Below are 19,076 nucleotides of genomic sequence, written 5' to 3'. Positions count from 1 at the left end.
TCCTCAGTCTTTTATTATAAGATTGTGCCGCAAATTTGGATTCTTCAATCCGATCACCCCGTCGTTCTTCGGTTTCTCTGCTTCTCACGGGTCCCATTGTCGTTGGTTGGGAACTTAAAGGTGTTTCGCGATCTTCATCTGTTTCGATTTTTCGCTTTTCTTTTAGTTTTGCTTCAGAACTGGCATGATCACGTCCTCTTTTACGTTTGGACATTGTCTAAAATATAAATGGTTCAAATGGTTCAAATGGCTCTGAGCACTATGGGACTCAACATCTGTGGTCATAAGTCCCCTAGAACTTAGAACCACTTAAACCTAACTAACCTAAGGACATCACACACATCCATGCCCGAGGCAGGATTCGAACCTGCCACCGTAGCGGTCGCGCGGTTCCGGACTGAGCGCCTAGAACCGCTAGACCACCGCGGCCGGCAAAATATAAATCAGTTGAATTTTTGTCAACAAATACACTAAGTACACTTCACTCACTTTTCACACTTTATTTTCGAATTACATTCAGTCGCTGTATCGCTCTGACTACTCCTTCTTCACTGTTTTCTTTTATTCACGCACTGCATTACTTCCTCGGTTCCTCCCATCGACACTGACAAAAAACTGGCGACGGATCTTGCTTTATATACCCCTACCACTGGGTAGCTTCACCACTGCCAAATTCCAGAACATACAAGAAAGGCTTCGAATGCTCAACAATGTTTCACAACATTCTAGTGTATTCTTGAATGTTTGACAAGGATCTAGGATGTCCCAGGGTGTTCCCGAACATGCTGGATTGTTCCCGAATGTTCCAGACTATAACCATACATTCCAGAACATCCCTCAACATTCTGGAATGTTGTGGAATGCTCTAGAATACTCTCGAACGTTCTGGAATGTTCTTGAATACTTTCAATTGTTTTGGAATGTTCTAGAAATTTGTAGAGCGTGAAACTTCCCAACCCTTGTTTCTTCAAAAGCACGCCCTTCAAGTAAAAACTGGACCTTCTTAATGGATGAGAGACGAAAGACTACCACACCGTATAACTCCCATCATCGTACCGGGGCTCGTTTCTGAGTTTTAGCGGCACGCACGTTGCACACTTACTTTTATAATAAACAATATATTGATTATGTTTTTGTAACTTAAACTGTGGTAGGAAGCATAGCTCGTGCAAAACTGAGCTTGCCTTTTCTCACAGAATATTCATTGATTTCCAAACAGCGTTTCACACGGTGCCCAACTGTAACTGTTAACGAATGTACGAGCCTATGGAATACGTTCCCCGATAGGTGAATGGATCGAAGACTTCCTAAGTAATAGAACCCAGTACGTTGTAGTCAATGTTGAGTGTTCGGACAGAGTGGGCAGCAATCTGCGGTCGTTTTCTGTAGATTGTGTATTGTACGGTATGGTGTCGAAGTTGAGTGACTGAATGGCAGGTAGCTCTAAATGTGGAAAAATGTAAGTTAATGCGGGTGAGTAGGAAGAACAAACCTGGAATGTTCGCTTACAGTATTACTTGAGCCAAGTCTTTTAAATATCTGGGCTTAACGTTGAAAAGCGATGTGAAATGGAAGGAGTATGAAAACTATGGGAGGGAAGACTTCCGATTGTTGGTAGAATCTTAGGGAAGATTGGTGCACCTGTAAAGTACACCGCATATATGGAGTTGGTTCGACCTATTCTACAGTACTGCTGGAGTCTTTGGGGTCAGTACCAGATCGGGTTTAAGGAAAACATCGAAGCAGTTCAGATGCGGGCTGCTAGATTTGTTACCGTTAGGTTCGAACAACACGTAAGCGTTACGAAGATGCTTCGGGAACTCAAATGGGAATCCCTGGAGAGGAGACGACGTTCTTTCCGAGAAAAACTGTGGAGAAAATTTAGGGAGCCTACATTTAAAGCTGACTGGCGAACGGTTCTACTGCCGCCAACATATATCGCGCGTAAGGACCACGAAGATAATATTCGAGAATTTAAGACTCGTATGGAGACATATTTACGACTGTAACAGGAAAAGAAATGACTAGTAGTGGTACAAAGTACCCTGCGAATGCATCGTTCGATGGCTTGCGGAGTATTTACGTAGATGTAGACATGAAATGGGACAGGCATGTAAGGGTTGTAGTAGTGAAGGCAAATGGTCGACTTTGGTTTATTGAGAGAATTTTAGGAAAAACTGGTTCATCGGTAAAGGAGAACGCATATAGAATACCGGTGTGGACAGTTCTTGAATACTGCTTGATTGTTACGTATCTCCACCAAGTACAATTAGAGGAAGACATCGAAACAATCCAGAGGAGGGCAGTTAGGTTTGTTATAGGTAGGTTTCATCAACACACAGGTATTACGGAGATACTTTGGGAACTCGAATGAAAATTCTTGAAGGGAAGGTAATGTTCTTTCTTTCGAGGAACAGTATTGAGAAGAGATAAGAAAAGTTAAGGCTAGTACGAGGCACATACACAGTAGATTTTCCCTGGATCTACTTGCGGGTGGTACAGAAAAAGAAACGATTGTTATTGGTAGGAAGTGCGCCCCGCGAAGCACCGTATGGTGGATTCTAAGGTCTGTATATAGATGTAGACGTTTTTTGGCAGAACCGTATTGGACTAAGCTGGAAACATACTGCACAGTAACTGGAATGTGCAGAAATGCCCGTGAAGTTGAGAACTTGGTTTAACTTGTGCTAATAGGACCAAAACTAGGCTACGAAAGTGTTGTGCCCGCAAGTACCAAGATTAACCGATAGCTGGCGTTTGGTAATATGTCGAATGTTTCATATAGACGTTACATGAGATGCGTGAATGACGTCCCTGCCATGCATGAGCAGAAGGCTCAGTCGAAGTTGGCGCACAGTGTGCCACAGTAACTGGCTCCATAGTGGTTTCACAGAGCCTAAGTGGAGGATCGAGATCAATCAGATGCACGCAAGACATGCACAGGGAGTGTACAAGCAGACGGCTGCAGGTCAAAAAGTACATTACTGGCCATTAAAATTCCTACACCAAGAAGAAATGCAGATGATAAACGGGTATTGATTAGACAAATATATTATACTAGAACTGACATGTGATTACATTTACACGCAATTTGGGTGCATAGATCCTGAGAAATCAGTACCCAGAACAACCACCTGTGGCCGTAATAACGGCCTTGATACGTATGGGCATTGAGTCAAACAGAGCTTGGATGGCGTGTACAGCTACAGCTGCCCATTCAGCTTCAACACGATACCACAGTTCATCAACAGTAGTGACTGGCGTATTGTGACGAGCCAGTTGCTCGGCCACCATTGACCAGACGTTTTCAGTTGGTGAGAGATCTTGTGAATGCGCTGGCCAGGGTAGCAGTCGAAAATTTTCTGTATCCAGAAAGTTCCGTACAGGACCTGCAAAATGCGGGTCGTGCATTATCGTGCTGAAATACAGGGTTTCGCAGGGATCGAATGAAGGGTAGAGTCACGGGTCGTAACACATCTGAAATGTAACGTGCACTGTTCACAGTGCCGTCAATGCGAGCAAGAGGTGACCGAGACGTGTAACCAATGGCACCCCATACCATCGCGCCAGGTGATACGCCAGTATGGCGATGACGAATACACGCTTCCAATATGTGTTCACCGAGATGTCGCCAAACACGGATGCGACCATCATGATGCTGTAAACAGAACCTGGATTCATCCGAAAAAATCACGTTTTGCCATTCGTGCACCCAGGTTCGTCGTTGAGTACACCATCGCAGACGCTCCTGTCTGTGATACAGCGTCAAGGGTAACCGCAGCCATGGTCTCCGAGCTGAGAGTCCATGCTACTTAAAACGTCGTCGAACTGTTCGTGCAGATGGTTAATGTCTTGCAAACGACCCCATCTGTTGACTCAGGGATCGAGACGTGGCTGCACGATCCGTTACAGCCATGCGGATAAGATGCCTGTCATCTCGACTGCTAGTGATAGGAGACCGTTGGGATCCAGCACGGCGTTCCGTATTATCCTCCTGAACCCATCGATTGCATATTCTGCTAACACTCATTGGATCTCGACCAACGCGAGCAGTAATGTCGCGATACGATAAACCGCAATCGCGATATTCTACAATCCGACCTTTATCAAAGTCGGAAACGTGATGGTACACATTTCTCCTCCTTACACGAGGCATCACAACAACATTTCACCAGGTAACGCAGGTCAACTGTTGTTTGTGTATGAGAAATCGGTTGGAAACTTTCCTCATGTCAGCACGTTGTAGGTGTCACCACCGGCGCCAACCTTGTGTGAATGCTCTGAAAAGCTAATTATTTATATATCACAGTATCTTCATCCTGTTGGTTAAATTTCGCGTGTGTAGCACGTCATCTTCGTGGTGTAGCAATTTTAATGGCCAGTAGTGTAATATCGCTTGGGATACCAAAACAAGTACTTTCCTGTGGCAGGCAACGCCCTCTTATTCATTTCGACAATACGGCAGCTTACTGATTGCAACAAGAGAGGCAGGCCCCCCCCCCCCTTCAGTCTACAAGTGGGGCCGTGGTCGCACTCGAAAATGCCAGCAAGCGACAAAAGGGTGTCGCTCACTGAGTGACCCGCCGTACGACACAGTCGCCGCACTGAGCCTGGCCGCTACCGGTTTCGGTGTTTAGTGTTGTCTTTTGACGCAGATGGAGTGTTTGTAAATATTATGGGATTTTGAGCTGTTATTTTTTCTGCATTTTGCAAAACAATTAAGTGTGTGAATGTGAGGTTATCCTTGTCAGAGAGATACCTAGCAGCAGACGCTAGCTGGCGTGCCTTAGCTTCTAGAACTTTTTACATTCTTCCACCTTTTCCGGTGGACAGAGCATTGTGTGAGTAAGCAGTGAGCTCGCAGGACAGTATTAGGGTGGACTTGGTCGAGTGAACATGTAGTGAAAGAATTGTGAGTCAGGAATACGCAAAGTAGAATTATAAAGTGTTCTGTTGCGTATTGAGGGAGATATATCTGCTGGAATAGCAATTTTGAATCGTCTGTGGCTTTTTAGAGGGTGAGTAAACTTTAAAATGTTTCAGAATTATCAAAGGAATGCGCATGAGACGCACAGAGGTGTTTTCCATTGTTTGAGGATGAATAAATAGAGTTATAGCAGGTCTCCTTTATTTCAAAAGAACCTGGCTAGCTCTAGTGGTTAATTTTGTAGTAAATAATTACATTTACACAGGCACATTTAGGCTACAGTTTACTTTTCTGTGCGGTCTACTTTTCTGTGCGGTCGTGGCATAAGTGAGTCTCTCATGCCATAGTCCGATATACAGCCGTTAGTATCATGGTAAGATATCTTGAAATTACGAGGCGAGAGTTAACAATGATGATAGATTTGAGTAATTGTAGATAGCAGGTAGTTTCTAATTTATGAAGATAATCTGTAGCCATGAAGCATTAATGTATCTTAAAAACTTTTTTTACCGGTAAAGTATTATGCCTCCCTTCGAATCCTGGAGTGTAAGGCTACTGTCAGCATGATTTACGTTCTGTATGTAAGTGATGGCTTCGGAATGAGAAACAACACTCTCTGGATTGCTTCAAATCTGAATTTCTGCTGCAGTTTTGGTAGCGCAAAAGTGTGACACGTGATGTGATTCTATACAGGAAATAACCAGGACCAATAGTGAAAAGTCTCTTGTGAAAATTCTTTCTGAGAGACATTCAAATATGCTAACTGAGACATTATTTGCTGTGCAGGTGAATTTACTTCTTGTGGCAATGTCTTCCCTGAAGTTAAAATTTTTACTAGAACGTATGAAATATATGAAACGTCCTACTACACAAAACTGCTGTAAAAAGTGTTTATGCAATGCACCCTATACTTCCTAATGGAATAGTAGGTATTATAATGCAGGCAATGTCTTTGGTGATTCATGAATACAATACGAGAGAGCACTGGGCGCCCACAGGTTGGGGAAGTGTACACTCCCGGAAATGGAAAAAAGAACACATTGACACCGGTGTGTCAGACCCACCATACTTGCTCCGGACACTGCGAGAGGGCTGTACAAGCAATGATCACACGCACGGCACAGCGGACACACCAGGAACCGCGGTGTTGGCCGTCGAATGGCGCTAGCTGCGCAGCATTTGTGCACCGCCGCCGTCAGTGTCAGCCAGTTTGCCGTGGCATACGGAGCTCCATCGCAGTCTTTAACACTGGTAGCATGCTGCGACAGCGTGGACGTGAACCGTATGTGCAGTTGACGGACTTTGAGCGAGGGCGTATAGTGGGCATGCGGGAGGCCGGGTGGACGTACCGCCGAATTGCTCAACACGTGGGGCGTGAGGTCTCCACAGTACATCGATGTTGTCGCCAGTGGTCGGCGGAAGGTGCACGTGCCCGTCGACCTGGGACCGGACCGCAGCGACGCACGGATGCACGCCAAGACCGTAGGATCCTACGCAGTGCCGTAGGGGACCGCACCGCCACTTCCCAGCAAATTAGGGACACTGTTGCTCCTGGGGTATCGGCGAGGACCATTCGCAACCGTCTCCATGAAGCTGGGCTACGGTCCCGCACACCGTTAGGCCGTCTTCCGCTCACGCCCCAACATCGTGCAGCCCGCCTCCAGTGGTGTCGCGACAGGCGTGAATGGAGGGACGAATGGAGACGTGTCGTCTTCAGCGATGAGAGTCGCTTCTGCCTTGGTGCCAATGATGGTCGTATGCGTGTTTGGCGCCGTGCAGGTGAGCGCCACAATCAGGACTGCATACGATCGAGGCACACAGGGCCAACACCCGGCATCATGGGGTGGGGAGCGATCTCCTACACTGGCCGTACACCACTGGTGATCGTCGAGGAGACACTGAATAGTGCACGGTACATCCAAACTGTCATCGAACCCATCGTTCTACCATTCCTAGACCGGCAAGGGAACTTGCTGTTCCAACAGGACAATGCACGTCCGCATGTATCCCGTGCCACCCAACGCGCTCTAGAAGGTGTAAGTCAACTACCCTGGCCAGCAAGATCTCCGGATCTGTCCCCCATTGAGCATGTTTGGGACTGGATGAAGCGTCGTCTCACGCGGTCTGCACGTCCAGCACGAACGCTGGTCCAACTGAGGCGCCAGGTGGAAATGGCATGGCAAGCCGTTCCACAGGACTACATCCAGCATCTCTACGATCGTCTCCATGGGAGAATAGCAGCCTGCATTGCTGCGAAAGGTGGATATACACTGTACTAGTGCCGACATTGTGCGTGCTCTGTTGCCTGTGTCTATGTGCCTGTGGTTCTGTCAGTGTGATCATGTGATGTATCTGACCTCAGGAATGTGTCAATAAAGTTTCCCCTTCCTGGGACAATGAATTCACGGTGTTCTTATTTCAATTTCCAGGAGTGTATATCATCCCGAAATGGGGGTTCGCTTGTTGCGCTTGTCTACACGCTCGTTTCACAGCTAAGTTGTTGGACCACGCGCCTTGATGACTTTCCTCCACCTGCCGCGGTCTTTGGCGAGCTCCTTCCATTTATCACAGAAAATATTAAATGCGTTTATGTCGCGCTTGATACAACCCTTAAAGCACAATGCAGGTATTGCAGGGGCATACTTGGCATGTTTTATCTCACTAAGTAGTGTGCATCAGTAAGACGAGAGTGGTCCATGCGACACAAGTGACCTAACGATAGAAGGCGACGTTCCTTGAGACTGGCAGTGATACTCGTTAGCTTCGCAGTACTCAGAACGATCTCATCTGTAACATCATCGCTACATGTTATGCCTAGAATGTTTCGTAAGTACCGCAGATGAAAGGCGAATCGTTTACTTTTTTGACGTATGATGTCCAGGTCTCAGCACCGAACAGTAGGTGCTCTGAATACATGCTTGTCCAGGTCTCAGCACCGAACAGTAGGTGCTCTGAATACATGCTTGTTAGACTAGTATTTTTGTGGTCACTGTAAGCTTTTGTAGTCCTATACTCTTGTGCGGAGCTTCCAGAAAGTGTTCGCCGCTTTTCCAATCCTCACATTTATTTTGCCGTTTAGAGAAAGATCCTCTAACACTTGCGAACCGAGGGAGCAAAAATTTGGCGACTACATTTAACAAGGACCCATCTTATCTTATGGCAGGCGTATCTGTATCCTTAGCCACAAACAAAGTCTTCATTCACAGGAATATAGAAGTGCAGATTTGTCCATAAGCCTCTGAAGGTCGTCTTGAGTACGTGCTAAGAAGGCAGCATCGTCAGCGAACAAAACGTTGCTCACGATAGCGCTGTGATCTGAGTAAAGATACGGAGCAAGGTTTCTCGTCAGCATTGGTATGTACATGAAGGTCCACGTTTGTTTGAACAGATAAACTTGAACATACTGGTTGTCGTGTAGAAGACAGAAATATAACGTTAAAACCGATGCACCTTTGCTTAAGGTGGTGCATGAGCGCCGAACACGCCTAAAACGACGCAGGCTTCAGCCTCGAATTGCCCTCGACGACCATCAAAATATATACGGGCGTTCTGCACTAGAAAATACTAATCATCACTACCAGACCACATGAGTGAGATGCATCGTTTCATGCGTCCTCGGCGCTCACGCGCTACTGCTTACAAGGCCGTTGGTAACATTAAATCACTACTGGGGCCACTGAGAAAAATAAAGCGAAGGTGGAAGTCATTGCTTCCCGTGCTGTCCTTGATGTTCCTTGTGTTTTTATAGGTGGTTTTTTGAATTTTTCTCTTTTTAATAACGATAAATTAGTCATGGTTCTGCATGGCTTTCAGTGGTTATTACCTGCTGTCAAGGTATTGATAGTATACGTGGCCTTAAAAGTTTTAATAACCGTGACGTTACTTCCGGTACTTTTAGTGCTGTTGACGTATTCAGTAAGGACATCGGTACTGCTTCTTCTTCTTATTATTATTCCACAATGCCTTTTGTATTGAGGACCCATGGACGTCCTAAGGTGGTTCAAGATGAAGCTATTTATGTGTGGTGTAAACAATCTGCTGTACGTAAAAATGTGCAACTTGTTGGTGACTTTACTGTATATTATCATAACTGAGGAATCCTGATTTACCAAAAGCAGAGAAGCGATTGGTGTCACAGCTCTCAGGGGCATCCTGCGATGCTCTCTGTGTGAGGCACCCCTGTGCATCTCTGGGAGTCGCAGCTCGCTTGCGTAGCGCTCCTCAGAGCTGCATTTGTCCTGTGGCCTGGGACTCGTTTCTTCGTCAAACTACCATGTTCATACTTCTGACATTCAAAGAACCACACATGCGACAAAAATTTATAAGTTAAAAAATTACGGTTTCCGAAATATGTATTTGTAACTTAGTAGTACCGGTTCAGTTACCGATTCAAAAGAAGGTTGTGAAATATGTATCTTATTTTGTTACCTCTAGCCTCGTGTCGTCCGTCCATTCGCTGATATACTATTTCCGACTGCAGCAGAGCTAGTGGTATCACCTGACGATACCGTGAGCTCATCGTCTGAGTTAAATGGCTGATTTCCTGAATGAGTTGTACATAACAATGAGTGGGGAAAGCGTTCTTCAGCGAAGCAGGAGATACCACTCTATTACGTAACAGAAAGGGAACATACGTAGGCAACATGTCGTAGGTATGGAACTTAGGGACAACATGAGATTTTTGTGGATATGCTTACCTTTCGAATAGGAAACCTGAGGATGGTAGCCATGTAGGTGGGTAGGTAGGTGATCTGGCCGAAGAAGTTCCATCCGATGCCCACGTGCATCATGGCGCACGCCCACACGCCAGGGCACTTTATGACGGAGCACCACGGCACCGGCGGCCTCTTCCGCTGGCCCTGCAACACGGGAAATAGACTCACTCGGATCGGCCTGCATTCAAATGGCTAGCAGACGGAAATCGTATCCAAAGACTCACAGGTTGAAAGAAATAAGCAACAGGAAGACCGAAACAACTATTGTACAGGGACTTCCAAAGTGATCTTCACAACTTTGATTCGTATATTTCAGGAATGAGAATAGTTAGAAAGATGCAGTTTATGGCATAATGTTCACACACACACACACACACACACACACACACACACACACACACACACAGATAAGATTTCAGTAACCAGTTAACAGATTTCAATGTGTCTGCTATCTGTAGCATGCAGAATATCTAAGCAATGTTACCGTTCTTCGTATGTCCGACCTAGAATGTTCTTATTAACGTGTGTATTGCTGGCCTGAAGCAAACTCACATATCCTACAGGTCCCACAGGTGAACACCATCCTTCACAAAGTTCAAAGAAAATAATCTAATGGTACAATGGCAGGAGATTTTGGGGCCAGGAAATTGGCTCTCCTCTACCAGTCCAACGACCAGTAAATGTGTCATCCAAAGCCTTCCTACCGATCTAAGACCAATAAGGATCATTTGATTCTGTGGGTAACTCCGTAATATTGCCTAAATTGGAGCAGTACGGAATAAAGCAATATTTCGTCCATAAAGGACGGCGTCATAAGGACTGCGAATGTTGATAAATATGAATGAAACAGTTTTCTGAGCCAGCCACATATTTATTTTGCCATCAGGTGTTTCGATGGCGCACACCACCATCTTCGGGTGGAAATTGTTTAGTTACGTAGCTGGTGTTAGGTAATAGCATAGACGCGTTTCCATAGCACCAGACCAATTTCAAGACAGGTTACGTTGCGTCTTTTGCTGGTGGTAAAATTGTGCTTTTAGAAAAGGCACTGTTAAACTAAAAAAACAATCTTGAATTTATGAGGGGAAAGTGTATTTACAGTGGCCGAGCGGTTCTAGGTGCTACAGTCAGCAACCGCGCGACCGCTACGGTCGCAGGATCGAAACCTGCCTCGGGCATGGATGTGTGTGATTTCCTTAGGTTAGTTAGGTTTAAGTAGTTCTAAGTTCTAGGGGACTGATGACCTCAGAATTTAAGTCCCATAGTGCTCAGAGCCATTTGAACCACTTTTTTGTATTTACAGGGGAAGTATAGTCGAAGAAAGGCTGCATACTCCTGTTTGTTGTATGTGCTCTCCACTATACACTTTGTTTACGAAACGAAGCCTATGAGGAAGAATAAAGATTACTACATGGTGATGGAATCGCAGATTAATCGGTAAGCATTTTAAATTATTGTTAACTTCCTTGAATTTCTAGTTTTCGAGAATTTGTTTTTCAAAGGCGTTTGTCTCGAAATGACTTTTTTCACATTTGCATGCAGTCTAACGTAAAAAGTATATAACCGATCCTTATGAAAATTGATACTATGACTCTTTATAAAATTACAAATTATATGAACCAACCTGTGAGATGATATCGTAATTTTAAGGGTATTTTTCATTGCATAATTACAGAAAAATTTCATGAAAATCGAAGTAAATTGTTCCAACGCATGCACAATTGTTAATTTTCATTATTTTCACCTGCATTGAGGTTCACATTCTTAGAAAATAAGTTTTTAATGTAAAGTCAAAAGCTTTTTGATTTCATATGGAAATCGGAATGGCTACACTGCACGCAATTGGAGAACTATTGGTCTATTCACAACCTTCAGCTGATATCACAGCGTAACTTTGTTATTTTGGGCTGAAATTATTCAAAAAATTCACAAAAACTGTTAGAAATATGGATAAAATGATGTCACAATTTTATTAAATTCTCACTAATTGTTCCCACCCAAAAAATATCCCAAAAAATCAATGTCAAACAGCCTCCTAAATTGGTTTCCCCCTTAAAATGTACATGGATGTAAAATTGTGCGATTTGAGACGTGGCAGTCATATTTCATTCCACTGTCCATGCTCATTATTGACTGTGATATTACATCATATGTAAGTTAACGTATAAAATAATGTACTGATTATTAGGGGTAAAAAATACACCGTACAATATTTTCTGTTCGTTGATGAAATCCGCATAGAAATCAATCTTAAGGTTATACTTGTGTTCGTAGTGGAGAATTTCAATATACTTGCGTTTAGTGGATAAAGTCCTGCGTGGCAGTTTTAACAGGCTTCGTCAAATGTGTGCGAATAATGTTTCCCCGTGTGTGTGTGTATCTCCCACAGATGTCGCGACTTCGTAGACAGTATTTTGGGAAAACAATTACTGTTTGCAGTGGTCTCCAGAAAAATGTAGTCAATATTAGTGGAACAAAATGACACACCGTTACAGTTCTTGCACGGGGGAGGGGGGGGGGAGGATATTTTATGTGATTAAAGTGACCCCCCTTAACAGCCAGACAACGTCGATGCCGCTGAACTGTTGACCGAACTACGGCTGTCAGTGTTGCCAGTGTAATAGCGGCACAGGGCGCCTCGATTGTTTCTTCTAACTAGTTCAGTGTAGCTGACTTCCGTTGACAAACGTCATTTTTCAAGATTCGCCATAAATAGACGTCAAAAGGTGTTAAGTCTGGAGACCATGGTGGGTACTCAACAGCTCCTCTTCAACTTATCCATCGTCCAGGTGGATTTCCATCCCAGTAGGCTCTTAAACCTCAGTGGTAGTGAAGCAGAACCCCATCTTGTTGTAGGTAAAAATCTTTCATTTCCAGACACATTTCGGATGGCAGGGAAAATCGATGTATGCAGCGTATGACGAAACACCTCGCTAGTTACGGTACTTTCAAAAAAGAATGGGCCGATCAAACAGGGCGATGACAGACAACACCACACATTAACACCCTGTAAATTAACGTTATCCACATGAGTGTGAGGATTTTCAGGAGCCCAGAACACGCAGTTGTGACGTATTGCAGTACCGTTCAGTTTGAACTGCGCCTCATCAGACCGGATAACCATCCCTGGAGCATACCTTCAAACTACTCTCAGTACGTCCTTGGTCCTCGTTCATAGAGTGCACCAATCTTGGAATGTACAATTTCCACGTTGTAGCCTTTAGAATTCTTCGTACACTTAATCGGCTAGTACCGCTTTCAAGTGCACCCTGCTTCACAGATTTCTGAGATGACCTAGTACAATGTTGCAACAGGGCAACGCTGGAAGCTGGACTTGTTGACTGGGCGGCCAGACCTTTCCTTACGCACATGCTGAACAGTATCGTTGGTTTCAAATTTATTCCGAATACAATAACTTGGCGTTGTACCTCCATCATTATTTCGTATTTCCAGTACTACATCAGTACGGCCTTGCGTTGCACGAACGACATCTTACTTCATTCATTGCTGCACTGTCATCTTCTGGAAAACGCGCCTCAAGATCTGTTGAGAGAACAATGGACAACGCTAACGTGCAAAACTGGAACGGTGTGTCATCTTGTTCAAATGGCTCTGAGCACTATGGGACTCTACATCTGAGGTCATCAGTCCCCTAGACTTGGAACTATTTAAACCCAACTAACCTAAGGACAGCACACATATCCATGCCCGAGGCAGGATTCGAAACTGCGACCGTAGCAGCAACTCGGTTCCGGACTGAAGCACCTAGAACTGCTCGGCCACAACTGCCGGCTGATGTTGCTGATGTTGTTCCAAAGATGTTAACTATCAAAGAGTGTCTACATCTTATGACCGCTCTTGTTCTTGCGGCTCTTACGAAGGCTCCGTGAATTCTGGTAATAGGCACATTTGTTTTGATTGGAAATATGACAGAAACGTAATTGGAACTCAGGGCGTCAACAAAACAGTCTGTTTATACTGGACGAGTTTGGTATTTATTTGCCAGCCAAACAACCCAAGCCTCTTATTTAATTCAAAGTATACGAATGTGTCGCCAGAAGGAGCCCAACGACAGCAAAGCTCGTGCGGTGAAAGAAAAGCAGTGGAATTTTACGAGACAGTGACAGTGTTTGCCTTTGGCTTAACTAACTGCCTATGCAGCGAGCCCTTCAACACTAATACGTGGGTATTACACTTGGTGAATAAGAAATTGAACGATTATATTGGCACAGTCATAAGTAAATCATGTGGCACACTCTGATTGGTTAAACTATACTGGGAAATGAAGGCAGTCTACAAACAAGGTAGCAGGAGCTTGACTGGCTGAGCAGACTGCTCTAGAGAGATGTAATCGCCTGAGCAGTCAGTTACTTCTTTCTAGAACAGCTTGCTCAGTCAGCCCAGCTCCTATCTTCATCGGGATTACAGGGCCTGAGAATGATGTAAGTACAATAAATTGAAACCCGTCACTAGTTAAAATATTTATGGGATAAAGACTGGTTTTGCAAAATTTCATTGATATGCCTGAGATCGCTGTTTTCCGTTCCAGAAAATATTTAGTCACAGGTTTGTTTGACTTACGGAACAGCGTCGCGGAAATGTTGAAAATCGTGAATTGGCACGGGTTGGACGATAGACGCCAGTTATTTCACCAAAGCCTACCAAAGAAGTTTCAAGACCCAATATTAGGGGAAGAATCCCCAAATAGAACGGAGCCTCCTACGAGATAAGATTAAACTAACTGCAGCACAGAGACAGGCATTTTGTCGCCATCGGAAAAATGCTCCTATCGGACCCCAAAAAGGCACATATCCCCTGTTTAAAACACTCTCACTGATAAGTGAGGTACCAGCTACCTCGTTCTACTTTTCCTCAGCATCTTTAAAAATTTTCCCAAAGTTTTGGCATGTCAACGTACTCATGCTCTTTTTAAGGTGCAATCCACTTCTCACACCCACAAACTCTAACTGTAACTCGCTCACACGCACCGGTCCGTACCAATCCCAGTTGCCCATTGTCACTCTCTCATTCATCCCATCTCATTGTAATTATCTCTATGTGTCTCTCTAACCGTCACTGTGTCATGTGTCACAGCCACAGTCTCCTTCGTTCTGCCCCAATACTACTGTCTCCTATCATTGTCATTGTCTCCCTAATGCTCTCTTTTACAGCTACTGTCTCATTCATTCCTTCGCACTGCTGCTGTCTCTTCTGTCATTTTCTCTTCTTTGTTGTCACTGTCATAGATTCTGTCTCTCATTATCACTGGCTCTCACTCACTTCCACTTTCTCCTTCTCTTTATCCTCTCTCACTGACGTTAGCTCCTTCGCTCTTTTCCTAGCACTGTTTTGTCACTATACCACAACCACAGTCTACTATCTTCCAGAACGATCTACGTTCACGTCTTTTTCCCACTGTCATCGTCTCCTTCTGTTTCAGCATAAAAAGCGCCAATATATATGCATGTCAAAATATTTGTGAAAATTTTTAAAGGTGCTGATGAAGGTAAATGGAGCAGCTGGTACCCACTTTACAGTCAAAGCCTTTTAAGCAACAGCACATTGCTCTGATAACATTATTTCTTCGTTGGTTGACTTATTTTCCTTGCTACACTCAAACGAAAAGAATTTCAGAAAAAACGTTGATTGTTTACTTACGTGAAATTTAAATAACACAGAACTAATTTTACATCTCGGATAGGATTTGTATCATGTACTTCGGAACTCTTCTGATGATAGCAGAGGATATTTTTCCAAGCTATGCTACTTTATAAACAACATTTTCGCATCTCCGCAGGATTTTAGGTGCACATTTTACTTGTGCAAGTAGGGTAATTTCGATCCTCCCTGTATCTCGGAAACGGATAAAGATATCAAGAAAATTTTCAAGTTCTTTCGAGATCGGGATCTTCGAAATATATCGTAAAAATTACAGCCATATGCTGTGCATAGCCGTCTTGGATCCGGTGCTTAGTTTTGGCACCCAAAAACCAAGTTTTTTGGGTTTTTTAAGAAACCACCAGTAAACTAAAAGATGCCTCCATAAGCCCCTTAAAGCGCACCGTAATGCAAATAGAACCAACTGATTAACTTCATTTGCCTAATCTGGATGAAACTTCGATCCTGCACTATAGGATAGTTACCGTAAGACGATCCTTCTGTTGAGTGTACAAATGGCCCCTAGTCCAAGGGCTATCCAACACTGTTGATCTCTTTTATGTGCGGGATTTTGCAACACACCATGTACTAGTGCATGTTATCGCATGCACACCGGTTCTTCTAGTACTCAGTAAGCGAATAGTAGATGAACAAACCCTAACATGTGGTCCAATGCTTTCTCTATTATACAGTTCGAAATTGTTTTCCGAGTACGTATGTGCATGTAGATACGACTACGGCGCGAGATGAATTTTTGCCCTTGGCAGAAAGGGTGAGGAAGGGGTGGGGCAGTTGCCCTCTTCTGCCTCTAGCGAAGAGTTTAAGTAGTCCAGGGCCAAGCGAAAGTAGTGTCAATGGAACGGGAATGTGAGACACGACGATGTTTATTAATCGAATTTCAAATGGTTCAAATGGCGCTAACCACTATGGGACTTAACATCTGAGGTCATAAGTCCCCTAAAATTATTTTTTTGGTCATCAGTCTAGTGACTGTTTTGACGCGGCCCGCCACGAATTCCTTTCCTGTGCTGACCTCTTCATCTCAGAGTAGCACTTGCAACCTACGTCCTCAATTATTTGCTTGAAGCATTCCAATCTCTGTCTTCCTCTACAGTTTTTGCCCTCTACAGCTCCCTCTAGTACCATGGAAGTCATTCCCTCATGTCTTAGCAGATGTCCTATCATCCTGTCCCTTCTCCTTATCAGTGTTTTCCAAATATTCCTTTCCTCTCAGATTCTGCGTAGAACCTCCTCATTCCTTACCTTATCAGTCCACCTAATTTTCAACATTCGTCTATAGCACCACATCTCAAATGCTTCGATTCTCTTCTGTTCCGGTTTCCCCACAGTCCATGTTTCACTACCATACATTGCTGTACTTCAGACGTACATCCTCAGAAATTTCTTCCTCAAATTAAGGCCGGTATTTGATATGAGTAGACTTCTCTTGGCCAGAAATGCCTTTTTTGCTATAGCGAGTCTGCTTTTGATGTCCTCCTCGCTCCGACTGTCATTGGTTATTTTACTGCCTAGGTAGCAGAATTCCTTAACTTCATTGACTTCGTGACCATCAATCCTGATGTTAAGTTTCTCGCTGTTCTCATTTCTACTACTTCTCATTACCTTCGTCTTTCTCCGATTTACTCTCAAACCATACTGTGTACTCATTAGACTGTGCATTCCGTTCAGCAGATCATTTAGTTCTTCTTCACTTTCACTCAGGATAGCAATGTCATCAGCGAATCGTATCATTGATATCCTTTCACCTTGTATTTTAATTGCACCCCTGAACCTTTCTCTTATTTCCATCATTGCTTCCTCGATGTGCAGATTGAAGAGTAGGGGCGAAAGGCTACAGCCTTGTCTTACACCCTTCTTAATACGAGCACTTCGTTCCTGATCATCCACTCTTATTATTCCCTCTTGGTTGTTGTACATATTGTATATGACCCGTCTCTCCCTATAGCTTACCCCTACTTTTTCAGAATCTCGAACAGCTTGCACCATTTTATATTGTCGAACGCTTTTTCCAGGTCGACAAATCCTATGAAAGTGTCTTGATTTTTCTTTAGCCTTGCTTCCATTATTAGCCGTAACGTCAGAATTGCCTCTCTCGTCCCTTTACTTTTCCTAAAGCCAAACTGATCGTCACCTAGAGCATTCTCAATTTTCTTTTCCATTTTTCTGTATATTATTCTTGTAAGCAGCTTCGATGCATGAGCTGTTAAGTTGATTTTGCGATAATTCTCGCACTTGTCAGCTCTTGCCGTCTTCGGAATTGTGTGGATGATGCTTTTCCGAAAGTCAGATGGTATATCACCAGACTCATATGTTCTACACACCAACGTGAATAGTCGTTTTGTTGCCACTTCCTCCAATGATTTCAGAAATTCTGATGGAATGTTATCCATCCCTTCTGCCTTATTTGACCGTAAGTCCTCCAAAGCTCTTTTAAATTCCGATTCTCATACTGGATCCCCTATCTCTTCTAAATCGACTCCTGTTTCTTCTTCTATCACATCAGACAAATCTTCACCCTCATAGAGGCTTTCAATGTATTCTTTCCACCTATCTGCTCGCTCCCCTGCATTTAGCAGTGGAATTCCCGTTGCACTCTTAATGTTACCACCGTTGCTTTTAATGTCACCAAAGATTGTTTTGACTCTCCTGTATGCTGAGTCTGTCCTTCCGACAATCATATCTTTTTCGATGTCTTCACATTTTTCCTGCAGCCATTCCGTCTTAGCTTCCCTGCACTTCCTATTTATTTCATTCCTCGGCGACTTCTATTTCTGTATTCCTGATTTTCCCGGAACATGTTTGTACTTCCTCCTTTCATCAATCAACTGAAGTATTTCTTCTGTTACCCATGGTTTCTTCGCAGCTCCCTTCTTTGTACCTATGTTTTCCTTCCCAACTTCTGTGATGGCCCTTTTTAGAGATGTCCATTCCTCTTCAACTGTACTGCCTACTGCGCTATTCCTTATTGCTGTATCTATAGCGTTAGATAACTTCAAACGTATCTCGTCATTCCTTAGTACTTCCGTATCCCACTTCTTTGCGTATTGATTCTTCCTGACTAATGTCTTGAACTTCAGCCTACTCTTCATCACTATTATATTGTGATCTGAGTCTAATCTGATCCTGGGTACGCCTTACAATCCAGTATCTGATTTCGGAATCTCTGTCTGACCATGATGTAATCTAATTGAAATCTTCCCGTATCTCCCGGCCTTTTCCAAATATACCTCCTCCTCTTGTGATTCTTGAACAGGGTATTCGCTATTACTAGCTGAAACTTGTTACAGAACTCAATTAGTCTTTCTCCTCTTTCATTCCTTGTCCCAAGCCCATATTCTCCTGTAACCTTTTCTTCTTCTCCTTCCCCTACAACTGCATTCCAGTCGCCCATGACTATTAGATTTTCGTCCCCCTTTACATACTGCATTACCCTTTCAATATCCTCAAACACATTCTCTATCTGTTCACCTTCAGGTTGCGACGTCGGCATGTATACCTGAACTATCGTTGTTGGTGTTGGTCTGCTGTCGATTCTGATTAGAACAACCCGGTCACTGAACTGTTCACAGTAACACACCCTCTGCCCTACCTTCCTATTCATAACGAATCCTACACCTGTTATACCATTTTCTGCTGCTGTTGATATTACCCGATACTCACCTGACCAGAAATCCTTGTCTTCCTTCCACTTCACTTCACTGACCCCTACTATATCTAGATTGAGCCTTTGCGTTTCCCTTTTCAGATTTTCTAGT

General features: G+C 43.9%; 1 protein-coding gene across 1 annotated transcript in view; it reads right to left on the bottom strand.

The window, feature by feature from the left end:
• The window catches only part of LOC126176631 (putative inorganic phosphate cotransporter), a 154,753-nt gene that overhangs the window by 61,259 nt on the left and 74,418 nt on the right, over window positions 1–19,076 (bottom strand). Inside the window, exon 6 of the mRNA XM_049923790.1 lies at window positions 9,625–9,786. Within this exon, the coding sequence (XP_049779747.1) occupies window positions 9,625–9,786 (162 nt within the window). The remainder of the gene's footprint in view (window positions 1–9,624; window positions 9,787–19,076) is intronic.

Source organism: Schistocerca cancellata, chromosome 3 (genome assembly GCF_023864275.1).
Source record: "Schistocerca cancellata isolate TAMUIC-IGC-003103 chromosome 3, iqSchCanc2.1, whole genome shotgun sequence".
Lineage (NCBI taxonomy): Eukaryota > Metazoa > Arthropoda > Insecta > Orthoptera > Acrididae > Schistocerca > Schistocerca cancellata.
The sequence above is the reverse complement of the archived record's forward strand: the minus strand, read 5'-3'. Positions and strand labels throughout refer to the sequence as shown.